Below are 27,237 nucleotides of genomic sequence, written 5' to 3' on the forward strand. Positions count from 1 at the left end.
ACACTGATACTTTGGACAGTTCATAACTATTGATCATCAGTTTTTCCTTCTGGAACTTGTTTCCTACGCTTCTTTATCCGCTCCACGCACCCCCCACCCCCCTACGCCCCTTCCCCGGTGACCGGTTAAGAGCCTTGCATGTAAAAGCAGACGTCACTTTTTGTCATGAAATTGATAACCATCTTTTTCAGGTAAACATTGATGGGTTGAAAGCCGGCCAAGGTAAAGAGTAAAAGTATAGGCTGTAGCCAGCTAAACAAAGGAGTGCATGCTCCCCGCCCCCCACAGGATCCTTCCCAAGGAAGATTCGATATAGCAAAATTCTGTTTGTATGCTTTGTCATAGTGAAGAAAGATTTTTGATGAACTATAAATTATGACAAATTTGCTGTATTTTCTGTACTCAGCATTCTTCCATCAGTTCAACGTATGCACAAGGAGAGTAATTCTTCCTCCAGTCTTCCAAGTCTCCATACTTCCTTGTCTGCCCCTTCCTTCTCTGCTCCCTCTTTCCTGAAAAGCTTTTACCAGAATTCAGGTAGACTGTCCCCACAGTATGAAAATGAGATCAGGTGAGATCAGTGTCCACTGTTTTGCAAAGCCAAAAAAGCAGCTTGTGTTTTTGCAGTGATATCCTGATATGTAACTAAAGAATGGCTGATTAATTCAATTGTGTGACACTTTTGCATCCTTATGTTATGCTTGTTCTAATCTGCTTCTAATACTGGTTTTCATTCCACTGCATTTTGAAGTGTGTACATTTCTTTGATATTTCAGTGCCGTCTATCTGCTTTTCTACATCTCAGTGTCAATCCCTTTGTGACTACAGGGTCCCCGTTGCACGCAACTCTTTTAGACAGCACGAAGAATGGCTGGAGCTCCAACCTACACTTTATTTTGTTTTTATTTCATTACTGAAACTGTCTAGACTCTTAAACATTGTGCTACTTGCTTTTTTTCATTAGGCCACATTTAGGTATGGTGATTAAAAATCAGTTTTGTCCTTGAAAATGACCTCGCTGTTTGGCTCACTCGAAGTCATGTTGCCAGCCTTTGGACTTGGCCTAAGTCGGAAGCTCTTACAAAGTTGTTGCTGTTGGTTTAGCAGTGGTGTGCCATTCATCCCCACGTCAATGTTTTATGTGTATGTGCCTCCATTCCCTCGTTTTTACTGGTGTCAAGCATTCCGCTCCATAGTCCAGAGCTCCTTTATTCGCTTGCTGGGTGACCTTTGCGCTGTGTCTAATTGTTTGGTCACTGGGTTGTGCGCCATTGAAATCACACAGAGCCCTGGTGGCATATAGAGTCACTACGAGTCGCCATTGACCTGGCGGCAGTGAGTTTGGTTTGGCGACAACTAAAATCTACTGGGTCTTAAGAGCTTCCTGAAAGTTAGCATGCCCCCTGGTAACCCTTAGTAACTGGTTAAAGTAGATAGGTCTTTGAATGATCTCTGGGTTCCTTTGTCTCTGTGTGTGAAGGTTTTTTTCCTACCCAACGAAAGATGATTGCTATTGAATCAATAGCATTTTCTATCTGAACTTAAACTCCCAAACTCTACCAAAACGGTGACATTGAATTTTATTTCTGATGAAGAATTGACTTCAAAAGGTTTTCCAGCGTTCAAGGTCAGTATAAACTGGTGGAAACATATGGACCAGAACTCCCATTTTTAAAGAGTCCAGACTAGTTGAGATTCGAGGACTCTCTGTCACCCCCTAACTCTATAAGCCCTTTAAGCCGTGAATTAGAATTATTCCCTGGGGTCACTGCTTAGTGAATTAGTAGATTGGCACATGAAATGAAGTACAGTGTTCCCTTTAAAACCCGTCTAAATGAGGCGGAACAGGCAGCATTACTCCAAAGCAAAGAGGGAGAGGCAGGAGATCTGAGCACCGGAAACAGAACCATCACCACACAAGTAGAGAACGTGGGCACGTTGTGGAAAATGTAACTCAGGTCCCTGAACAGTTTGGGTAGACATTGTCCCAGGGAAACAGTTTTGCTATGAAAACTTTCACCAAAAACACAATAAAATATTGTCTTTTTTAAAACTGATTTTCCCCCCCAGGGGCAGCTTTATGAGAAAAGATTTTAACTCCTGTAGGAAGTTACAAGCAAATGATGAGGCTGTTTGTTCCTAATAAAGATTTACAGTCTCAGGACACCTAGTTCGGGTCTCTCGGAGTAGGAATCCACTCTATGACGCTGTGTGGTCTGAGTTAGTCGGAAGGTAGCCTCAAGAATAGTGTCATGTTTCTGTGCTGAGCAAAGAACGTAGAGAACCAAGGATGTACTCATATGAACATAGCTTCGGTTTTCTTGATGATGATGTTGTAATCAAGTCAACTGATGTGCTATCAAGTCAGTTCAGACTCAGTCACCGTGTGGACAACAGAACAAAACACGACTGGACCCTGCCCTGTCCTCACAATTGTCCTCATGCTTGAGCCCATTGTTGCGACCACTGTGTCAATCCATGTGACCAAGGATCGTCCTTTTTTTTGGCTGCCCTTCTACTTTACCAAGTATGATGTCCTTCTCCAGGGACGGGTCTCTCCTGAAACATGTCCGAAGTACTTGAGATGAAGTCTCACCATCCTTGCTTCTAAGGAGCATCCTGGTTATAGTTCCTTCAATACATATTTGTTTACTCTTTGGCAGCCCACAGTCCTTTCAATAGTCCTGTTGAAAAACAAACAAACGCACTGCCATAGAGTCACGTCTGACCCATAGTGACCCTATAGGACAGAGTAGAATTGTCCTGTGGTTTTCCTAGACTGTAACTGTTTACAGGGGTAGAAAATCTCATCTTTCTCTCCTGGAGAGGCTAGTGGTTATGAACTGCTGACCGTATGGTTAGCAGCCCAATGCGTAGCCCTCTATGTCACCGGGCTCATTGATAGTACTGTAGAGATAAGGAAAACTGATATGTTTATGTGTGTAAATTCTCAGTGCTGTAAATTCTTTGCATAGCACCTAAACATGACACTATTCTTGTGGCTAACCCCAAACCATCAAGCCGATTTCTATTTATAGCAATGACTCATTGTTCCATCCCAGAGCCCTCTCCACAGTTGGTTAGGTATTGGATTCCTAGCTGAAAGGTCAGCAGTTTGAACCCACCAGCCATTCCTTGCGATGGGGTGGGTGGTGGTGGGGTGGGTGGTGAGGTGGGTGGAGGGGTAGGGGAGGTGGGCAGAGACAGTCGGTCTGCTTCTATAAAGATTGACAGCCTTGGAAAACTCTATGGGGCATTGCTACTCTATCCATAGGATTTCTATGAGTTGAAACGAACTCTATATTGAGGGGGGTTAGATTAGGTTAGAAGATTACCAGACTCCCTGGGTGGCGCAAACAGTTAACTATTTGACTACTCACTGAAAAGTTGAGAGTTCGAACCCACCCAGAGTTGCCTTGGAAGAAAGATCCTGGTGCTCTACTTCTGGAAGTTACAGCCTTGAAAACCCTCGAAGTGCAGTTCTACTCTGAAATACATAGTTTCACTCTGAGTCCAGATTGACTCCATGAAAACTTGATTTTTCTCTCCCCTCCACCTCCTCCCATCCTGGTGTCTAGAGTACTACCGGAGCCCTGGTGAATTAATGGTTATGTGTTGGGCTCCCAACCGCAAGGCCAGCAGGTCAAACCCTCCATCCACTCTGAGGGTGCCAGAGGAGGGTGTCTGCCCCTGTAAAGATTTATAGCCTCAGAAGCCGTGGATACCGTCACAATGAGTCCGAATCGACTGGGTGGCCATGAGTTCTGTTATTGGCTAGAGTATGACTGATGTCTACAAGCACAACATTTTCCATTTGCACTTCCTTCTTGTTATGTTATGTAAAATGAATAATAGCTGGTGAGTCTGGTTTCCTGGAGACAGGAAAATGCCGAAAAGTGACAATGAAGAAGGTCAAAGGTTAGCTGTGAATAGGATGTAAGGTATTAAAAACAGTGACATCTTTTTTGTTTGTTTGTTGAAACCATAAAATGTAATGTAAACTTTATATGTGTTAGGTTAGCTGGGAATAGGATGTAGGGTATGATGATGCCCCTCCCCCTTGAGACGTTAAAATGTAATGTAAGGTTACATATGTTCACGTTCAGTAATTTTTGCTTAGTTATATGCATATATATTTGCTAATAGCTTCCCAAGAGCCCCCTATATCTCAGTCCAATAGAAAGTTATTGACGCCACAGAGCAAGTCTACCTTCACGGTTCCACAGAATGGAGATTTAAATCTGCACCGTTCAGAAGGTTCGGGCATATCCTAGTGATCTCACCATTTTGTAACTGTCTCATTTGGAATGCTTACACATGTGCACAACTTTTAAATGTGTGGGATCATTCAGAATGAGCTCAATTTCTGTAGTTGAGGATTTTCCTAAGCTTTCAGAAATTCTGCCTGTCACAGAGAGGACTACATTAAAAAAAGAAGTACTACATTTCTTTCTCTTTCACTATAGAAAACCAGTTGGCAAAAATTTACTAAAAGAAATTTATTTTCATTGAAAATTATACTGGGTGTAAGCATTTGCCTCAGTGGATTTTCACAGAATGAGCACAGCACGTTACCACCCCATGTTCAGAAGTGAAGTGCCTCAGTACCCCAGGAGCACCCCTCCTTTTGCCACACTGCCACCTTCCAGGTCTCAAATACCTTAGATTCTCTCCCTTGCTTTTGAACTTTTTAATCAATGGAATGACATAGCCTCTATCTTAGTTGGTAGCTGACTTCCCTCTTGGACATTAGTTTGTGAGATTCATTCTGGCCTTCATGTGTAGCTTTAGACCATTCATTTTTATTGCTGTGTAATATTCCGTTTTGTTCATGCTTTTGCTGGTGGAAATGTGGGTGGTTTATAGCTTTTGGGGGGATATTAAATTAGTTCCTTGAATATTACTGAGCATGTCTTGAATTGTACGTATGTATGATTTTTGATGGTACAGTAGTGAAAGTATGGAGCAAAACGCACTCCATATGCTTATTTCATCACATGGAAGGAAACTAAGGAAATCTGAAAAAAAAAAATGCTTATTTCAAGTCCTAAGTCATGGAAAGACTATATATAGTATATCTATAGTACCAATACTGTGATTTGTTGATTAGTAGAAGTGATAAAAGAGAGGGACTAAGCATTTTTTGGTTATCTTACCTTATTTCAAATGAATTTTTCTGAAATGTCATATTCAGTAGTTACAGCTGAGAAAGCATATGATGCTATGGTATCATTTATGACACATGTTTATCCAGTGTAACGTATTCTCTCTGTCAGCAGGCATTTCTTTGCCCCTCATCATTGTTTCTCACGCCTATAAGGGGGTGTGGGGGTGTGAGTATTTGTCCGGAAATTCTTTAGTCAAAGTAAATGATAATTGTTACTTCGCTTCACGTACAAGATGTCACAGTGAGAGAATACGACTTTGCTGATAAAGTATTTTGTGGTACAGTTTGGGTACTATAGTTGTCGCATACAAGTAATATCATTACTCATTTGCCTTCCTTATTAGCATATCCTTATCTGTGAATTACTGATGACATATGGAAATACCTTTGTATTCTAAATCCCGACCTTGAACTAATGCCATTCCTTTGTTTCCTGTTGTGCTCAGACAGGACACTGCTTCAGAGTCAAGGTGATTAGCAGCCTAAGGATGGTCACTGAAACAGTTCACACAGCCTTCTAACTGAGTTGTGTCATTAGTTGCAAAAGCTTCCTTGGTTGCTGCCTGAAAGCATGCTATCCTCGGGGCGCTCTGAGGGAGGGAGGGGAGGAGGGAACTTTGGGGGCATGTGACCTTCTGTAATTAAAGATCCGGAACAACCGTTGCAAACAGGAATCCTGTTTCTGTTCAATACCTTGTTGACATTTCCTTGAACTGGGCAGTGACTGCCAAGCCTAATGCCTATTTTTAATGAATGGAAGTGGATGTTTGGGAGTTCGCTAAGAGGACTTTATAACAAATCTCAAGAAGATATAAAAATGAGCGCTTGGCGGTAACCAATTCTGAACATCTTTTAACCCAAGATTCTATCAAAGAATTTTTATCAAAAGGGACCACAGAACAGAAGTTCAAACAATTGTTTAGCGTAAGTAATAATCATGGGGGCACAAATCAGCCTTGAGCATACGCTCGGCTAAGAACCACTCATCTGGGATCAATGTGCCAAGGGCAACTTGAAATCCTAAAGGGCAGTGGAATTTTGTGAATGGAGAAGAACACCCCAGGGGAGGACGATGTTAATGGTTGCACACAGACTATAACCAGTGTCCTAAACTGGTACAGGCTAAATTGGTGTATGTATATTTGCTCTATATGAAGGAGCCCTGGTGTCGTCAAGGTTATGCTACTGAGCTGTTAATCACAAGGTCAGCAGTTTGAAACCACCAGCTGCTCTGCTGGGGGAAGATGAGGCTTTCAACTCTCCTAATGAGTTACAGCCTTAGAAACCCACCAGGGCAGTTCTACTCTGCCCTAGAGAGTGCTGCGAGGGGAGTCGACTTGATTACAATGAGGTTTTATCTTTTTTTGTCCCTGTATGTATTCACAACAACAAATAAAAAATTAAAACAAACAAACAAAACTACTACCAGGCCAACAGAATAAAACAAGTATTCTAGGGGAAAAAAGAAAGGAAATGTAATGAGCACCGTAAGACAATCTAACTTGATTGCCCCCTGAAGACGATTATGAACCATTTTTATTTACCTTAATTCCTGTCCCTCTGGCCATGTTGAGACACAGCTAAGCCATTCTGGGCATTGGTTTGGCCCCACGAAACCCTTAGTTCTCTGTGATGGAAGACTGGCCACATCTGGGGCTTCATGTCTTTCTCCTGACTCTCTGGCCTTTTGTGGCCCGTCTCCAGTGACTGCCGAGTGGTCAACCAGCCACTGGCTGTCCTGCTGCTTTGTCCCAGTTTATGTACTTGCTCATGTGAGCTGAATGGAGAACATACATACCCATCCTTCTGGTTAGGCATAAGGAGCCCTGGTGGGAAGCATTGGTTATTACCCATAAGGCTAGGGGTTCAAACTCATCATCCAGTCCATGAGAGAACATTGAGACTGTCTGCTTCAGGAAAGATTGACAGCCTCTCAAATCATCCAGTCCATGAGAGAACATTGAGACTGTCTGCTTCAGGAAAGATTGACAGCCTCTCAAATCATCCAGTCCATGAGAGAACATTGAGACTGTCTGCTTCAGGAAAGATTGACAGCCTCTCAAACCCCTACGCAGGTCGCAATGAGTTGGAGTCGACTCAGGGTTGGTGGGTAGTTAGGTCCCTACTTAGCTCCACCTCCGGTCTGCCTCGGAGAGCCCTGGTGGCGTGGCGGCTTATGGCTGGGCTGCTAACTCCAAGGTCAGCACCTCCAAACCACCAGCTTCTCTGTGGGAGAAAGGTGGTTTTCTACTCCTGTAAAGATTTGCTGTCTTGGAAACGCACACGGCGTGTACTCTGCCTATGGAGTTGGAATGGAATCGATGGCTGCGTGGTTGGTCTTTGTGGGGACCTAGCCGGAGTTAAAGGGGAGTGTGAAAGAGGAAGAGCTTATCCGGAGAGAAAGAATTCTCGGGAAGTGATTACGGCCACATTGAGAAGTTTATTGACGTGACTTTGTTTTTAGACTCATCCTTGATCTACTGTGTGCTCAAGTGTTTAAATAACATTTCTAATCTGTGTTGCAAAACCTACTGGGGAGGTTATATTTTCCCTTTGCCTCTTCAAGTTCTACTGCAGACACACACAAAAAGGTGTGTTGGTTGTCTTAAAGGTCGTCCAGTTGATAATTTTCTAGTTTTATTCATGAATAAAGTCAATCCCAATGGGGGTTGGTATCATTTTCTGTATTGTAAGTTGGAAGAATCTGAATAAGAAAAGTGAACCGCACAGAGGTTTTTTTCAATTCCGATGGGCTTAACTTAAGACAAAGAAAGTGATCTACATTTATTGTGGAGTTTAGGAAAGCAACCTCTCTGCTGTCCTCCTCCTTTGGGTGTTTAAATACTATTGCACTGACGAACCGACATCTCTTGACTTATAGCTCAGACACTTCCCACTAGAGCTGTTCCACTTCCATTTAGATTGTGTGTAATCAGAAGAGATTTTCTGTAGGATGACAGATGTGTTTTTAGTTGAGTGCCAGAGCTTAGGCAGACTATCCATGTGTGTGATACAATTAGGAAGCAAGTTGTACCGTGGATCATGCGGGACACACACACACACACACACACACACAGAGAGACACACATTTCATTATTATGCTCTGTAGGTGTCCTTTCTTGAGACAGTTTTACCAAGAGCAGTCTTTTTCAGCTTCCTGTTAAATAGATGCTATCATATTCAAGTCTTGTGACTGAACTTAAGATGTAATACATTATGACTAATTGTAGATTTAGCCAAAATGTGTTTTCATTCATTTGAACCATAGATTCCCAAACTTACTTGTCCAATGGCCTGTTTTTTAGAAAGAAAAAAAAAAATTACGCAGAGCCTCCCTGATCATTAAAAATCTACTGTATTTCAGCCTCTTATTCAGGGCAAAGTGTAGGCATCTCTTTCTGCAGCCTCCCCTGGGTTGTTCCAGTGCCCCATAGGTGAGGGGTAGCATTGTCCACGCTGGGAAGCACTAATTTGTACCATAAAGTAGTTTTCAGTTGGGTGGTAGTGTAGTGGTTATGAGTTTGGCTGCTAACCACAAGGTCAGGAGTTTGAAACCACCAGCCGCCCGGCGTTCTCAGCTTTCTACTCAGGTGAAGAGTTCGTCTCAGACACTCATAGGGGCAGGTCTGCCCTGTCCTGTAGGGCCGTTGTGAGTGGACTCAGTTCCAAGGCAGTGAGTGAGTGTGAGAGCTGGGGAGGCGGGAAAACGCTGCCATCCAGCAGGGCAACACCATACAAAAGTGATCCTGGCAAGATAGTTGGTATTTGTGAGCAGAGTGTGTATGATGTCCTGAAGAAAGTCCACATCATTTTAAAACTTGAGTCTCTGGGAGGGATCGCTATCAGACCTTATTCTTCTGTATAGTTCCCAGGGAATGCTAATGGAAGTAGACAAGAAGGCATTAAGTAGCTGTGTTCACATGGGAGGTAGTTCAATTGTTGATATGGTAACACTTGTTAAAGGAGATGTTTTTAAGAGTTATTTTGAAGGTTTGGGGTCCGTATCATACCTGTATCATATCGTAACGTTCAGTAGATGTGATGTGCCCAAAAGGACTTAGAGAAAAACTCCCACCCCGTGGTGATTAACATATGGGGTTATCTCCCCCTGTTCCCCTTAGAAATGACTTCCCAATTAATTGGTGACTGGAAGCAGAAAGTATATGTAGAGAGAGTATTTTTTTCTAAAAAGTTGCTCTTGATTCCATTGCAACGCCTGGCATCCCCTACGCATGGTAGTGTAGAACGCCACAGGGTTTTCCATAGCAATTTTCTGCAACTAGATTGCCAGACCTTTCTTCCGAGGTAACGTTGCGTGGACGTGAACTGCCAGCCTTTCAGTGGACAGTCAAGCACGTGAACCGTTTGCACGACTCAACTCTTTTCTGGAGCATGCCTCAGGCAGAGGAGGCCAGGGTCCTCCATGTTGTTTTCCTTTGTAGTCATTCCCTTTGGCTTTCAAACATTTCTGATGGACAGAGTGCGGCTCAGTCCTCTCCTGAACGTGTCTCCTTATAGACAAAGCCTGTACAAAAGTGGGGAACGACTGCATGGAAAAAGAAGGGAGCGGTATCACTGGTTTTATCATTTAAAAAATGCCGGGGAGATGATCCAACTGCCAGTGTATGCATACTGGAGTAGAGCCCCTTCTCCTTAAACTAAAACAAAGGCCCCTTGTGCAATGTCGTTTTCCATGCAAAGCAAAGGCAATGAGGCGCTTGTGTGAAAGTAGCACTTCAGAATACTCTGAGATTTCGCTAGAAAACTCATGAAATGATTCCATGAAAAACAAGGAAAAGGGAAGAGACGTACTGACCAAAAGAATGCACACTGATCAGAGATGAATTTTTCCACTGGAAACCTGAAGGATGGTGAGACTCACGGCCGTAGGACCAAAAGCACTCGAATTTGACTTTGTGTACCTGTGCACTCCCTGTCAACGAGCGTGAAGAACATTTACATTGTGGGAAGAGCATTTAAATTGGCCTTATCACCTGGAGTGGGCCAGTTGGACTGCCAAACGCAAGGTCAGCAGTTTGAAACCACCAACCTCTCCTAGAGAGAAAAGACTTTCTACTCCCATAAAGATTTACAGCCTCAGAAACCCACTGGGGACACACCTACCCTGAACTTTAAACTCTGTGAGTCCGTTTGGACTCAGTGGCAGTGAAAGTGGGCCCACAGGTTTGGATGTCTGGGTTTGAAGTCTGGTGCCTTTGCCTAGTGTCTGGGTGACCACAGGGAAGTGACTTAACCCTTCCTCCCTCATTGTTCCCACCAAGCAGGGGCCGGTCGTAACACCTCCCTTCTAAAGCTGCGGGGAGGGCGGAGTGAGTGGCTACATGTCAGTGCTCAGAAGATTGCTTGGCATGGTGTCGGTGCTTCCTGCGAGTGTTCACCTTATTGTTGTCAGAATAAACGCCCCGTGCTGTTTTGTTTCTGTTGTCACCAAGCACCAAAAGAGATCAGCATAAAAAGTTATGAAAAAAGAAAGCTGGCATTACACTCGCTAGCTGTGAAGCTTAATTAAAGACGAAGTTAAAGTGAAATTAATTACTGTAGTGATCAAATAAATTGAAAGTGTTTCCCACTTCTGCTCAGGAGCGTTGCCAAGTGGGAATATTGGAGTTTTGGTGCACGTAAAAGTTCTGATTCTTGACTGTATTCCTTTAAGGATGTCAGAGAGCGGACTCTATGCAAATCAGCAAGTAAACTGCTGTTCCTTGCAAGAATGGAGCAACTCTTAGCTGCAACCTAAGTTCTGAACACAGATCTTATCTTATTAAATGAAGGAGCCCTGCTGGTATAGTGGGTATGTTTTCCGCTGCTAACTTCAAGGTCAGCAGTTCGAATCTCCCAGCCTCTCTGAGGGAGAACAATGAGAAAAGCATTGGAATTCCCCAGGGGAAGTTCTACTGTGTCCTATAGGGTCACTGTGAGCCATCACGGTGAGTTATAATTGGCTTGATGGCAGGGAGTGCAAGATTTACAATCTCAGAAACCCACAGGGGCAGTTCTGCAGTCCTGTCGGTTCACCATGAATCAGAATCCCCTCAGTGACGGTGGTTTGTGTACAGAGGAAAGGAACAGTAATCACACTTACTCGAGAGAGAAAACAGAAAGATGCTGCATATTCACTGTGTTATCATTGTCAATATCTACCAGTGCTGTGAACGCTCAGGGTATACTGATGAGAAACAGAGAGATTGGAGCCTCCTGCCAGAAGACTAACAAATCCTGATTATGAGTGAGTTTTTATTGTTGGCATAGGAGACTGGCCTAAGTATATGAAGGGGTTTCATAATGTTTGTGAAAAACTGAAGTAAAAGAGGATCAGGTGTATTTCCTTGGCCTTTTTGAAGCGTCTCTCATCCATAGGCAAGATTTTGAACCATCTTCTGAGTACAACATTTCATGGCACATTTCATCTGTACAGCAATAGCTATGTGTGTCCGGCCGGGTTGGCTAGAGAAGCACATCCAAATCCAATGACTCTCATATAGGTGTAAGAAAGAGCTTCAAATCACGGAGTAGTTATAGCTCAAGAACTCATCCCAGCCCAGTCCAACTCAAGTCCACACGTCTGATACTAGTCCATAAGTCCCTCTTCAGACTCGCACAGCCGCATGTAACGATGCAGATTGCAGGAAGACCACGGGCCGGTGGGTGCACAGTCATGTGGATCCAATGGCAGTGGGAGCATCACAGGGTTCTGGCAGCAATCAGGGCCAGCCAGCAATGAGGAGCAGGCAGAGAGAGGGGCAGGTTCCCAGAGCCTCTTTAGGAGAGGGCCACGGCCACAAGGAGGCACCATCGGACCGTGTCCTGATTGACAGTTCAGTACTCCCCCTTCACTTTTACATAGCCTCAGGTTGACGTGAAGTTATATGTAACTACCACACTTGATTCAGCGGGTATTTCCGAGGGGTGTACTCTTTGCTAATGTACTAGGGGGGAGGGGTAAGGCCAGGGGCCCTGGTGGTATCGTGGCTATGAATTGGGCCGAGATCCGAAAGGTGTGCCTTTCGAAACCACCAGCTGCTCCTCTGGGGAAAGATAGGCTTTCTGCTTCCGTAACGGTTACAGTCTCAGAAACACCCAGGGGCTTCTCTTAAGATGTAGACACGCACCGCTTTCTGGGGCAACAGGGACATTTGCTGTACCCAAGTTGGCTCAGACCTTTGATTTCTTTTTCTTTTAAAAAAAATGTTCCCCCTCCTTAAACTCTGTAGGCAACCTAGAAGTACTATGTCTAGTCAGTCAGTTGAAAGGAAAGTGAGATTCGCCGTAGCTGCATCTGTGGGGAACTGTGGCTTGGGAAGCGTGCTCTACGCGACATCACGGCGATTGCATTGCACGCAGCATTCTCAAGGGTGCCGGTGCGCCCAGTGTCTGCTCTGCGGCTCCGGCTCCTCACGGCTGTGCTAGCCGAGCTTCATTTCTGGCCTGAAATGCAAACATCCTGACTCCATCAACAGTCTGCTTCTTTTTCTTGTTTGTGTCACCACTTGTAAATACTGGTCTCCTCAAGTAAGGACCTCAAGAAAGTTCAGAAGTTTCACATCTTACAAAACAGAAAGAACGAAAAGTCAAACATTCCCGCCATTGACAGCAAGAACAACCACCAAATGATTGCGTCTTCTTCCACGTGTCCTACAGTTGACCTTCAAAGTCATGTCGAGAGCTAAGGACCTTTGGTGTCAAATAGGCCAGGCAGAACTCTGAATGTTCTTTCGTTTGAAATGAAGTACTTAGAACAGGGTACCAATTCCTCTTGGGAGTTTCACAAAATACCAATCTAGCACGATGGGGTGCCTGCCCCTTCCCCTTAGAAAGTTTGGAGGTGGTGACCCTGGGGCCAGAGAAATTAAATAAGCTCAGGAAATTCAGGACACCCGTGCCCTCTTGGAGAGTCACACGCTGGCATTGGACAGCTGTAAAGGACTCTGTGTCTTGTTTTTTGACATCACTCGTCACTTGCCAACCATACTCATCCTTCACCAACCATCCAACACTAACCCCCGCAGTCTGTCCTGCTGTGTTCTGCCTCTATTCAGCCTTCTGCCGTGGCTGAGCTATTGGCTGCTAATAGTTTGAAGACAGATCTTCCCGATTCTCCACTATCTTTATCAGCCTCGTTTCTCTGAACTACAGTGAAAGCTGGCCCCTGAGCCTTTTCTGAAGTTGTCAGACGGGTTAGAATAAACTCCTAATCTTAGTCATTTAGCCGATCTGTACTCGCTGTACAGAGGCGCATCTCTTCCTCCGGTCAGGACTTGGGATGGCTGGCTGCTGTGGAATGCGTAGAAACAGCTGGCCCTCTCTCAGCTGGGCTGCAGCCTGGCTTCCATTGTGGTGGCCCAGGCAAGGCTGAGGGAAAGGGGCAGGGTAGGGGAGCACCGGGGACACTGGGTGACGCACGGCTCCCTGCTGCCCTTGGTTCCTGCTTGCCCTTGGCTCCTGGCAGAACTTGTGAATGGCTTCTGCTTCCATCTCCCTGCAAAGCACCGTGTTATGTAGCTCCCTTTGTGAGTTCCCCATCTCTTTGTTTCCTGCAGTGATGGAGAAGGGAGAAGAAGGACCTCGTCCACCTGCAGCAATGAGTCCCTAAGCATCGGGGGCACCCCTGTGACTCCTCGCCGAGTCTCTTGGCGGCAGCGCATTTTCCTCCGGGTCGCTTCGCCCATGAACAAGTCTGCAGCAGCCATGCAGCAGCCAGGTCTGTGCATCCCCACGGAGGAATTTCCCTCCCCAGCGCTCTAAGTTAGGGAGGGGGAGGCAGACGCTCGATCCTTCCACGAGTCTCAGGGCGTGCAGTAGGGCTAAGACTTTACTCTGTACAGCTTATGCACGCAGGCCACTTCTTCAAAGCCAAACCAACTGCCATGGGATCTATTCATTTGCCTGGTGACCCTTGGGGACAGAATATAACCGATCCTTAGGGCTCTGAGACTGCTGATCTTCACGGGAGGAGACAGCCTCGTTTTCTCCCTCAGAGGGACGGGTCATTTGAACAGCTGATCTTGGCTACTTGGATAACTTCTCAGGTATCATCAAAATGCAAAAGACTTTCAGTAACTGTTGAGTGAATGAATGAATGTGCCTCATTGGGGGCCTGCTCTGTGCTATGGGAGTGAGAGGGAAGAAGTCAGATGGCTTTTTATCCTCAGAACAACATCATACTCTTTCACAAGGGTCTCACATTAAACAAAGTGACATAAGAAATGGATAAGGATATACAAGCCAGATCTAATAATTATACAGAATTTGCCCCCAGAGAGCGTCCCCATTCATTTGTAGTACATGTGGACCGTTCGACAAAGATCTTATCAATAGTTGGCTACAAAGTTTAAAACCAAATTCTAGACTGTTGGGATCATTTACACTATACTTTCTGACGAAAGACTAATGGGAGGGAAATAGAAACAAATCAAGAAATTAGAGGACAAGTAAATACATTCATGTGTTCGGAAACCGAATACTCAACTCCTAGAGACTGGAAGAAAGAACATATCCAGATTAAATGGCGGTTAGAAGGCAAGCCATGGCCTTGACTACAGTGACCTAAATATTCAGCCAAACCAAAGTCACTGTTGCCCTCAAATCCAGTCTGACTCCTAGTGACCCCACAGCACAGACGAGACCCGCCCCCGGGGGTGGCTGAAGCTGTGACTCGTTCCCAAGGAGCAGCTGGTGGTTTCAGACTGCTGACCACGTGGTTAGCAGCCCAACACATAACCCACTCAGCCGCCAGGGCCCCTAAGGTGGAGTGGTGATGAATTGGACTGCTAACTGCAGCGTTGGCAGTTCGAAACCACCAGCTCCTCCAGGGAAGGGTGATGAGCTTTCTACTGCAAAGAGTTTCAGAAATGCAGCGGGATCATTGTCGCGGGGCGAGAACCTAGACACAAGAAAGCCCCACCTCAGGTGTCCCGGGTGCTCAACGTAAGAAGTTAGACACTGAGCCATAGAATGAAACAAAAGGAACCGAAGGAAGTAAGGGGCAAGGGCCGGAGCCGGTTAAAAAAGGAAAAAGAAGTAGGCAAACACTGGCAGGATGGAAGGTAAAACTGTCCAGAATGGTCAGAGAAGATCGCATAGAAAAGGCAGGGGCTTCACCTCATTGCCGAGAAAGGGAGTTTCAGGGGGAAGAGAAAATACGCTAGACTTATCACAAGACTTGGGGGGCTAGGAATTCCTGATGAGTTATGATGGAACACACACTGGGAAGTTCACACAGGAGGCTGGGGAGGTACGTTGGGCCCAGAATATGTAGGAATTGGCATTCTGGTGGCCCCGTGGTTGCACATTGGGCTGTTTCCCCCAATGTCAGTGTCTTGGCACCACCAGCGGCTCGGTGGGAGGAAGATGGGCTTTCTGCTCCTCTGAAGAATTACAGTCTCTGAGACGATTGGACTGTTGAATTGTATGCTATATGGATTAGGTGTCAATCCGAGTGTTTAAAAAAAGATTACGGTCTTTGCACAGGGGCAGTGGCACCCTGCCCGACAGGGTTCCTGAGTCAGAGTTGACTTGGTGGCAGTGAGTTTGGTTTTTGTTTTCCAATCCTTTGGACTTGGTTCTCTGGGATGTAAGTAACCATTGAACTGATTTGCAGAGCTGCGATCACACGTGTTAATAGGAAAATGATCGGTGATTGTGTAGACATCACGCTGGGTAGAGGGTCTGCAGAAAACAAAAAGGACGGGTTGATGAGATGCATTGACCCAGTGGCTGCAACCTTGGGCCTCGGCACAGCCACCATTGTGGTGATGGCTCAGGACCGAGCGAGGAGTCGGACTGACTCGGCAGCGTCTGATGACAGCAACAGCCAATACTGTAGACAATGCCCAGGAATCCAGGGGCCAGTGAGCTGCAGGCAGTCCGCTAAAAGAGAGCATTGCAGGAGCAGAGAACAGAGGGGATTAGATCCTGGACCAAGACATGCCTCTCCTCGCTCAACTGCTCTTGTCTTGTTGGACTGTGCTGGTAGATTTAAACCCTAAGAAATACCGAATGCCTACTCATCTCATCTTTTTTAGTTTGCCCCAGTGATAGAATATACTTTGAAAATGCAGAAGTACAGGCTCTGGGGGGAACGCCAGTTTTATTTGGAAGCACCTATCTTACAGGTCTTTTGTCCTTAAAAGAAGAAGTGGTGAAATGACATGTGCTTTCATTTCACTGTGGGAGGGAAATCTGGGAGGGGAATTCAGTCTAGTGAGGTTACTTAAGTCATTGGTTCTAGAAACCAAAGGTTCCTGGGACTGCGGCTTCGTGAAGACCTCTAACTGGGGAGGAGGACGGCCAGGGCAGAGAGACCGTCCTCCCTCTGAGTTACGGACCACAGGATGCCTCTCACAGTTTTTTTCTCGGCAGATGGACTGGACAGGAATGAGCTGCTGCCGCTCTCCCCTCTGGCTCCAACCATGGAAGAGGAACCCCACGTTGTCTTCCTGTCTGGGGCCGATGACCCCGAGAAAGCTGAAGAAAGGAACACATCAGAAGAGCTCAGGAGTCGGTGGAGAAAGGCAATCCACCAACAAATCTTGCTGCTGCGAATGGAAAAAGAAAACCGGAAACTGGAAGGTGAGCCATCCCATCGGGGGTAACGGCTTGACGGCTGTAATTTACAGGCCCGCAGTAAACTTCATCCCGTCTCGCGGCCAGATGGCATCTACTCACACTCACTCAGGAATGGTCCACACACGTTGCGTAGACTCTCCCCTGATGATAATTGTTAAGCTCTTTTTTTAAAAAAAAAAATTGAATCCTGACTAAATTTTATTGAACCTAGACAGGGATGTGATTCACTGCTTTTTCTACAGCAACAACAAAGCTTTGTACAAGGAGTGGGAGAGGAAATATCTTCCTTTATTGTAGTTGAAGAGCAATAGCCGATCTTGAACCTGTAAGATCGAGGAAAGCCCTTCCTTGGAGTTGGGATGAGATGACAATAAATAAAATATGGTTAGAGATCTTTCAGACATCAAAAGCACATTTGGGGGCAATGTAAAAATATGTCCCCTAGGCTGATGAGAGCAACACGGATCTTTTGAAGAAACCATGGTTTATACCACTACTAAATGTGTTGATTTTATCCTTAGTTAAGCGCTTTTTCTAGTGAGGGAGTTAAGACAGGGAAAGTATACATGGGTTACTTACATTTTTGCCTCATACATTTAAAAGGTTATAAATCATTAGAATGTATTCAAGGATATAGATAATGTGCAATCTGTGTTTGATATGACAGTTATATTTAATGTGATACTTAATATCATTATGCATTACTTTTCTTTAAAAAACCCATATCTATGAAAAAATTAATCTTTAAAAAACATAATTCTTTATTTTACACCTGAGTCTCAAATTTCAGGCTAAATATATTCACAACAAGAGAAATATGCTTATTTTAAAATATCCTTTTATAGATATAATTCAAATATCCACTTAGCTGTTACAGAATCCGAGTTGCAGTTTTTTGGTAACTGTTTTGTGAACAGTCTGGTTTTAAAAATTCAATATCATAATAATATCACCCAAGTAATTAAATACCTAACTGAAAAATTCATAATAGCTAATAGACAAGTATTTGCATCTCCCTGTGTATCATCTGTCTTGAGACTCTTTATCATACCCATTATTTTGAATTCAACTTTTAAATTTTACCAATACTTAGCCATCATCTCTTAATTTCCAAGGGCGCCATTCATTTTTTCATTGCTCTTTTCCTGGTGAAGTGAAAATACGTAAGATTGAAAGAGCTCCTGGGAAGTAAATGCATCTTCTCATTCTCAAAATGATGCCACGTGCAGGGAATGGTCATCGGCATGGATCCCGAAAGTTCTCTGTGATGCCAGGCATGCGTGCCTGCTCTACTCTTCATGGACTTTGAAAGGAAGTGAACTCAGACTTTTATGCAATTGATTATATCTTGAACTAACCCATAAACAGAGGAAAGGGCTGAGAAAAAATGGTCATCATTTTCTTTCAACTTTAGAGCATGAGATGGTGTTTCATGAATAGTTGTATGAACAAGGGAATCTAATATATAACACCAAATGGTAATTTCAGAGTCACAGACTAAGCTAAAAATGACCCTAAAACCAAAATCAAACCCACTGCCATGGAGTCAGTTCTGACTTATCAAGACCCTATGCAGTAGAAGGGAACTACTACTCTATGGGATCAGATAGCCTCCTCTTTCTCCCATTGGAGTAACTAGTGGATTTGAACTGCTGACCTTGTAGTTAGCAAACGGACACATAACCCACGACACTGTCAGAGTGCTTAGAAATGACCTTAGAGATTAATTAGTCTAACCCTTAGTGTATAGTTGCGCTAATGACTGGCTTGGGGAAGCTAGAGTTCCCCAAGAACAAACAATGAGGTATTGGCAGAACAAGTACTAAAACTCAGGGGGTTTTTTTGTCATGGCTCCTGGGCTTCTCCCAACACACCACAGAACTTCCCAACTGTACATGTTCATAGAAGCAACTGGGATGCTTTGATGCAAATGGTAGCTAGCCTGTGTCTTCTGTGGACAGTCACACTGTACCATTTGATAAGGAATGCCTTCTCAAGCACCTGTCAGCTCTGTGTTTATTATGTATTTATGGAGCTCAACCAAACACACTGCCGGAGAGCCCATTTCAACCCTTAGAGGCCAGGACAGAGTAGCCCTACCCGTACGGTGTCCAAGATGGTGACCTTTAAAGACTGTCCTGTCTCTTTCCCGGGACACCATTCTATGCTACCAGGGCTCCTCGAATTTACATGCAAAAGACAAAACGTGTAACTCTTGAATATACTAGTCAATGAATAAGCCCTTTCCTGATACTATGTTGTTCTTTTAAATGAACCCACTGGCCTTCGGGATTTTTTTCCTTTCCTTTTTAAAAAAATCATTTTATTGGGGGCTTGTACAACTCTGCTCACAATTCATACATATATCCACTGTGTCAAGCACATTTGTACATTTGTTGCCTTCATCATTCTCAAAACATTGGCTTTCTAATTGAGCCCTTGGTACCAGCTCCTCATTTTTTACCCTTCCCTCCCTGATCCCCCCTCCCTCATGAACCTTTGATAATTTATAAATTATTATTATTTTGTCATATCTTACACAGTCCAGCATCTCCCTTCATCTACTTTTCTGTTGTCCATCCCACATGGGGATTTTTAAAAATTTTAAATAATGATTTAGAGAATGTTGGAGAGAGGGGACAAAAAAGAAACCGGCTGCTGTGTTCATAAGAATGAAAGTAAGTACAGCTAGATTTGGACTGTATTTGTTATTAAATTTAATAAGCTGGTTTCCTACCTAAAGTTACCTAGTTATTCATCACTAAGAGGTGCAAAGCCCAGCCTGAGAAGCCAAGGTAAACTGCTATTCCGCCATCTAGCGGTATTCAGGAGGAATTCTGTTTTAACATTTCTGGTCACTACTTTCATAGTGCAATTTGTCTTCCGGTTCTGTCTGAATTCCAAAGAAGGGATTTTCACTTCCTGTTATATTAAGTAGGGGCCGAGGGGCCTTAGTGGTCATGCTGGGCTGCGAACCACAAGGTCAGCAGTTTGGAACCCCCAGCCTTTCGGTGGGAGAAAGATGGGGCTTTCTGCTCCTATCAAGAGTTACCGTTTGGGAAACCCACAAGGGCAGTTCTCCCCTGTCCTGTAGGGTTGCTAAGAATTAGTTGGGTCAGACTGGATGGCAGTGCGTTTTCTTTGGGTCTTGTTATATTGTTCATTATTTCAAACTGGTTTCAGTCCCACTGAATGAAGAGTAACCTTTGTTCTGCCATGATTTTTTGTGCTGTCGAGGACTTTGGGATACGTGACAAAGCTTTGTCTTGCAGAAGGTAAGGTAGCCGAGTGGCAAGAGCTTGCATAATCCAGATACCCTGAAAGGCTCCATGTTTCCAACCAGAGCAGAAAGGAAGAGAAGAAAACATACACTACGCACATGTTGCCTGTTTCTTCTCCCCCTTTTGGAATTAATTATTCAAGATAAAAACCAAATCGGGATAAGAAACCAGTTGCCATCCTTGAATTGATTCTGACTCCTAGAGTCTGCAAGCGTCCGGATTCTAATCATCTCCTACATCTGATTTTGGGGCCGTAGGTCACCAGGCCTTTCTATCATTGTCCTTCTGGGTGAGGTCCAACTTCCAAACTTAGTAGCCAAGCATGTTACCCCTTTGCACCACCGTCAACATTTCTTTTAGTACATTGTGGTGCTGTACTTCAGGCCATCCAATTGCAGAGCTCTCTGTTTCTTAGAGAAGGCCTGGGACTGGTGATTTCACATCAGATTGCGGTCCACAGAGTCAGGAGATTGAAACCATCAGCCGCTCCCTGGGAGAAAGACGAGGCTTTCTAGTCCCTTAAGAATGACCGTCTCAGAAACGGACAGGGACAATTCTACTCTGTCCCATAGGATTGCTGTGAGTCAGAATCGACCCAAGGACACTGAGTCTGGTTTTGGTTTAATATTACTTAAAAGATGGACAGGCACATAGCTGGTGTTGGGGCAGCTTTGCTAATTCTGGAAATCACTAAAAATATCTGGTTATTGGGGGTAAGCATTTTTTAAATCAAGATTTTATGAGATATTCTTAGCTAGACCTATGAAGGAGGCTTCAAAAAGTCAGTGGAGGAAATCCTATTATCTTCTAATTCCATTTTTTCCCCACAAGCATTTTGAAGTCCCCTCATGTATAAAATATTAATGCTTCAATTCTGTTAAAATAAGGTTTTGCAGGGTGTGACTTTGAAGCAACTTATTACATTTGTTGAAAGTGGGGGACCCTAGCCTAGCAGGCCGCGGCTTGGTGGTTTCTGTGAGCAGACTGCCCTCTGTCAGCGGGAGAGTGGACCTACCTTAGGAAGTTCGGATGCCTTCTTACAAGGAAAGGGGCCTTTCCATGTGTCGTCTCTCTCTCTCTTGCTTGCAAAGAAGCTTGTTTGTGTGCTTTTTCAATGAGTACGTGTTAGTGGTTGATTCCTAAAGGTCATTTGGTTTGGCTTTCTAAATGTGTCAGATGTTAAAAATACAGTTAGAAAACACATTGGGGTTAAATCTATTCTCTATCACTCTCCCCCCCATCCCCTTAGCGAGCAGAGATGAACTCCAGTCCAGAAAGATCAAACTAGACTATGAAGAAGTCAGCGTGTGTCAAAAGGAGGTCCTCCTCGCCTGGGATAAGAAGCTGTTAAACTGCAGAGCTAAAATCAGAAGCGATATGGAAGATATTCATGCTTCTCTTAAAGAAGGTATTCAAGATGATCACAGTAATCTGTCTTCCTCCCTCCCTGGACTCCCTCCCTCCCTGTTCTTTCCTTCTTCTTTCCCTCCCTCCCTCCCTGACCAAGCCTTTCTCTGTTTGGGTGGCGGGGGTGGGGGACCTCAGGTTTTTTGATTGCATGGCTCAGACACAGTTTCGTCCTTGCGCTGTATCAGTGTCGTCGAGGAAAGTGACTTGTTTCGAGCTGCAGCCATGACGGGGTTGGTAAGAAGATGGGGTGAGTCTCTCTTTCAGACAGAGCCTCCTTTTGGCTTGCCGTGGCTGCTCGCAGGAGTGTGTCGGCTGGTACAGATCTTCGCTGATGGCTCGGCAAGTGATTCACACTGGCACATTTGACTCATTTCCATCCTGTTGTCCGTAGCGCTTATTTATCTGTATGGCTGTGTCTGTGGATGTACATGTACAGATTAAACAAACACACCCACACAAACAACACCCCCAGCTCACTGCCATAAAGTTCGTTCTGACTCATAGCAACCCTATAGGAGAGAGTAGAACTGACCTGTGGGTTTCCCAGGCTGGACTCTTTACGGGAGCAGAAAGCCTCATCTTTCCCCTCGGAGCTGCTGGTAGATTCTAACTGCTGACCTTGTGGTGATCAGCCCAATATATAACCCACCTAGTTACCTCTGAAAGCCCCTCTGCGGTGTGTATGTGCAGGCAGTCCCCGAGGCACAAAGAGGAGATGCCCTGAGTATGTCTTTAAGTCGAATTTGTGGGTGCAGACAGTTGTAATGTAGCTTAGAGGGTCGCTGTGATGAATTGGAATTGACCCGAAAATGAGTTGGGATTTTGGTTTCCGGGCAAGCAAGGAGCCCCTATCTCCTCGTGGACATTGCATGGCTGGTAGCCGGGTGACCACATGGCATCTGCTCCCCTCAGTGAGTCTCTGTGTTGATCTGCTCTTTCTCTAAGACACAGAAGGGATTTGTCTGAGGACCTGCTGCCCTCCTCGTTCAGGACCTCGTTAACAACAAACGTAACATCTGCTTCTAAAAGGAGTCACATTCCCATCCACATGGGCTAATCCTTCAACTTAATGCGTTTGGGAAACACAACTCAATCCCTCACAGTCCCCAAATGTTAAATGATGTTGTCATTAACATTGTCCTTAATATCATTGTCCGTTCCAGAAGCTTTACCGAGAGATCCTGGGCTGCTGCGGAATCCCACTTGTCACATACGCGTCTGGGGCGATGTTATACTGTAAGGTCTTAGGGTAGCAGAGGACAGGACGAATGATTTGGCTCATCCGTGGTCTAGACTCTGAATTCTCGAACTCAGGCAGGTGCTTATTTATCTCTTTGATTGTAGGTGTGCCCAAATGTCGACGGGGAGAAATTTGGCAGTTCCTAGCTTTACAGTATCGCCTGCGGCACAGACTGCCTAGTAAGCAGCAGCCTCCGGACACGTCCTATAAAGAACTCCTAAAGCAGCTCACGACGCAGCAGCACGCCATCCTGGTGGATTTAGGTAGGTTTTTGTCCTACCTAACTCACTGAACTCCACGGTGTGTGTGTGTGTGTGTGTGTCTGACCTTTACTCTTCCTGAGAGCAAGTTGGACCCCTCTTTGAATGAAGGTACCATACATACCCACAGGTTAAATAGTTCGCCTGGAAATTTTGGAGAAATATGTTATCTATATAGAAGGCTGTCTTATGAGTGGATTACAGTTTCCTGTATTTTTAACAACTGCTTTTGGTGTGAGGTGAAGGTCAAACATATCTCCATCCCCAAACATTGTAAAACTTCTGACATCAGCTGCCGCTTCCCAGTAATGTCCACTGCTCCGCTGGGGTCGATACAGCCCATGCTGACCCGACAGACCATACTCATGACCGTGAGTTACAGTTCAGGATCAATGTCACAGCAGTGACAGCAGTAACAGCAGATAGCTCTTCAATCAGGTTAGCATTGTTTTGGCCACTGCTACGTGGCCCGCCACTTCGGTCTGCATCCCTGTATTTAGTGGGGGCCCAGGGTGAATTGACAGTACCTCCGAGCCCAATCATTTTGGGGGAGTTAGAAAACGTGGGGAGAAGGGCTACATTGTGGGAGCTCACTGTATCACAGCTAGTTGTGGAGTTACTGCTGTCAGCTGCCCCACAGTGAACCCAGCCTCTCCTAATGGAACGAAATACTGCCTGGTCCAGCGCTTGCCCCCAGGTCAGTTGGAGGTCGTACAGTTATGATCCTCGGGATTTTCTTCAGAAAGCCGTCAAACCTTTCTCTTCACCCACCTTAGGCTGGAAGCTTTGCTGAAACCCGTTCAGCCTCTGAGCAACACACCAGCCTCCGCTCCCAGATGGGTGGTGGTCTGTTATGGAGGGGAGACTCTTAAGTACTGTTGCCCGTTGGCTCCCCACTCAGCTCACAGGTTCCGAAAAGAGTGTCTGTGCATTCCTGAAGGGCACAGCATCACACTTTCACTCTGGTCTCTAGGGCACCAGGGCAGCTCACGAATGTTTCTTTTCCTTTCCTCCGCAGGCAGGACATTTCCCACGCACCCTTACTTTTCAGCACAGCTGGGGGCTGGCCAACTGTCTCTCTTTAACCTCCTGAAAGCCTACTCTCTGCTGGACAAGGAAGTGGGGTATTGCCAGGGCATCAGCTTCGTGGCTGGCGTCCTGCTTCTGCACATGAGTGAGGAACAGGCTTTCGAAATGCTCAAGTTCCTCATGTACGACCTTGGCTTCCGCAAGCAGTACCGGCCCGACATGATGTCGCTGCAGGTGAGGCCCCCCGCCCTTGGCCAAGGACACGGGAAACCTGATGGAAATTCCGGCCACAGCTCTCTTCTAAATCACAACGGGCCATCGCTTTGGACCTTGGGTGATTGTAGGGCCTTTTTTTTCTTTGGGATTTGCGATGATGCTGAACCGTAAGTGGAAGGCATCCACATGCCGAATAACCTTCCCATGAAGTCTGTGAAGGAAGCAGTTCAAGAACAGTGCAGGTACCCACAGCTCTGCCCTCAAAGCCTGTGGGCTACATGGAGAAAGGATCATAGATCTTTTGTTTGAAGCATAGTTTCTCAAATTATTTGGCCTACCGCCCCCTTCTCAGGAAAAAAAATTTACCCTGCACCCCCCTTGGCAGCTAAAACCTTTTATAGGCTCGTCCATAATCTAGGAGGCAGTGTCAGTCTCTGCTTTTGGAGCCTCTCTGGATGGCTCCAGCGCCCCCTAGGGCCACACTTGTTTAGAACTTGAACCTGTCTGTGCCTTTCCCGTCTGGCACTGATAGGACAGATAGCAGTACCATGCTTCTTCCTGAGTTTATCCTGCTGGGGCCTCCCGCATCTCAAAGGGTCCTCCCCCCCAAAAAAAACCACACTCCCTGCCAGCCAGCTGATTCTGCCTCATAGGGACGCTATACACCCCGTGGGTTTCCAAGACTAAAATTCTTCCAGGGAGTGGAAGACCTAGGTTTTGAACTGCTGGCCCTGTCTGCTCGTGTGCTTGTTGACTTTGTTCTCCTCTAGTTTAAATTTCACTGCCCTAAATGTATTGGTTTCCAAGAGGCACGTTCACCCCTCTCCATAGCTACATTTCAGACAATGACTACTCTGAAAAGTAAAACTTTTGGTAATGAAAACATGAAGGGAGATTTACACAGAGGAATGCCAGGGTTCTTCTGCTGTGAAAATGAAGGACACATGACACCCATTAGTCCTAATATGATATTGTAGGTGAGAATTAAGGCCCTTCAGTCAGAGTGCTTACATGTAATATTTCAGGACTCAATCTCCAGGAGAGAACGACTGTGTGTTTCTCCTATGGGTAATGTAACTTGTGCCTGATGATCCAGCCCCCACCCACGAAGACTGCAGGTGGGTCAGATTGGGATGGCGCTCCATGGAGTGTTCAGGGGCTTGGGGTTTTTTTGAAGGGGAATAGGTTTGCAGGCCATTCCCCTGAGACACCACCGGCGAAGGAGAACATCTTGCATTTGGTCATCAGCCACGCTTCCTCCCCACCCCACCTTCGGAACTCCCCGGGTGTTGTGGTGCATGGTTATGTTCGGGAGGGGAGCAGAGTTGCCCCTGGGTTTCTTTGCTTCCTCAAGATGATGTTGTTGCTAGGGAAACCGGACTTTGTTCTTTTCCATAGATTCGTTAGCTTTCAAATAAGTTCTGTATGTTAGTATGGAAGGTTTTGTTTCTTTAATGTTTCTAAACAGTCTACCTATATTTTATATCAGCTAGGAAGCACTGTCACTCTTGTAAGGAACATAACAGCACTGATATCCAGCAATTAACAGTATAGCACCTGACATTAGAATGGCAAACAGTAGGAAGTGGGTAGGTTCATGGATAGATTGATAGATACAGCTATCGCTTTTAAAGTTGCAATTATTTAATTTTAATTTCACTGTCATCAGTTTAATGGGATAAAAATCATGATATTGGGTTTTTACATTCACATTGTATGATCTCCAATTACCAGGAAATATCTTATGATCACAGTTTTGCAGATGCTTACAAAAACAAATCTTTGTTATCAGCATTTTTAAAGGCCACAGCATTAGGGATATTCTAGAAGCTCATGTTGTATTATCTAAAGCAAGACACCCAGGTCTTCCCCCTTCTAGAGAAGGAAGTTAGTATCTTCTGTCCAGCTGATGTGATTTTCTGAAGTTGGCATAAATGGCTATTGCAGTGGAAGCAGCAGGGGACTTGGATTGAGTTGATGGGATTCCTGCTCCTTGCTCTGCTGTTGGTGAGGTTAGGGACCCCAGACCCCCTGCCGGCTACCTGCTCTGTAAAATGAAGAAGATCGAGTGTCTTTCCACTTTAGATAGATCTATTTCATCATGTTTTGTAGTAAGTACGTATGCGGTATACCAGCTGTTGTTGTACTTCGCAGGCATTGCATCTTTCACAAGGTGAAGGGTGGTGGCAGCCCCGGGTCAAGTACATCTGCTTTTCAAGGGCATGTGCTCAGTCTGTGTCTCTGTGTCCCAGTTGTGGTCATTCTCATACTAGTTCAAACCTTTCTACATTATTACATTGAATACTTCTTGGGCTACAGGACAGTCTAAACCTGTTATATGCACCGGGGAACATACAAAAATGGTGTAACTTTTAAATTGTAACATTTGCTTTATGTTATATTTGCTTTAACATTTGCAGCAGTCTGGACCCAAACCCACAATGCCCCCAAGGCATGCCTGTGCATCTTTCTCCCTTAATGTCTCCCCTTGCCTCCTCCCTTCTCCTCCCCTCCCCTCCCGATTCTTCTCTTCCTCTGAGACCTCTTTCCGCTTCCAGCTCTACCTCTCAGTCTGAACAGTTGCCCTGCCATCTGTTGGACAGAATTGAAGGAAGGTCTGCTCTTAGCACCAAATTCAGAATTCACCGTCGACTCATAGCCACCTGTAGGACAGGGTAGCGCTGTCCCTGTGAGTTTCCCAAGCTGTACCTCTTTATGAGAGTGGAAAAGAAGATCCTGTTTGGTTGATAGCCATTATTACATATTGAAGTATTGCGCTGTAACATGATCAAAACAGAGTGTGAGGCTCGGAGTGCCTCGGACGATCGGCTTTCTTGTGATTCTGTCAACTGGATTCGTTCCTTTTTGTGGATTGCAAACTAGTAATTCTTCTGTTGGCAGCTGTCCAGCATGTCTCGTTTCTAACCTGCCAACAGCTAAAGGGAGATGTGAGTCTTTTCCTGTGACTTGTTGAGATAGTAATCTCTCGCCCACACACACACACACACACACACACACACACACACACACACACACACACACTTTACG

The 27,237-nt window shown here is 45.2% G+C and overlaps 1 protein-coding gene across 1 annotated transcript in view; it reads left to right on the forward strand.

The window, feature by feature from the left end:
* The window catches only part of TBC1D4 (TBC1 domain family member 4), a 60,664-nt gene that overhangs the window by 16,586 nt on the left and 16,841 nt on the right, over positions 1–27,237 (forward strand). Inside the window, exons 5-9 of the mRNA XM_045287072.1 lie at positions 13,726–13,886; positions 16,547–16,756; positions 21,284–21,442; positions 22,789–22,947; positions 23,963–24,207. Of these exons, the coding sequence (XP_045143007.1) occupies positions 13,726–13,886; positions 16,547–16,756; positions 21,284–21,442; positions 22,789–22,947; positions 23,963–24,207 (934 nt within the window). The remainder of the gene's footprint in view (positions 1–13,725; positions 13,887–16,546; positions 16,757–21,283; positions 21,443–22,788; positions 22,948–23,962; positions 24,208–27,237) is intronic.

This window comes from Echinops telfairi, unplaced genomic scaffold, assembly GCF_000313985.2.
Source record: "Echinops telfairi isolate 266 unplaced genomic scaffold, ASM31398v2 ScPeMD7_11;HRSCAF=52, whole genome shotgun sequence".
Classification (NCBI taxonomy): Eukaryota; Metazoa; Chordata; class Mammalia; order Afrosoricida; family Tenrecidae; genus Echinops; species Echinops telfairi.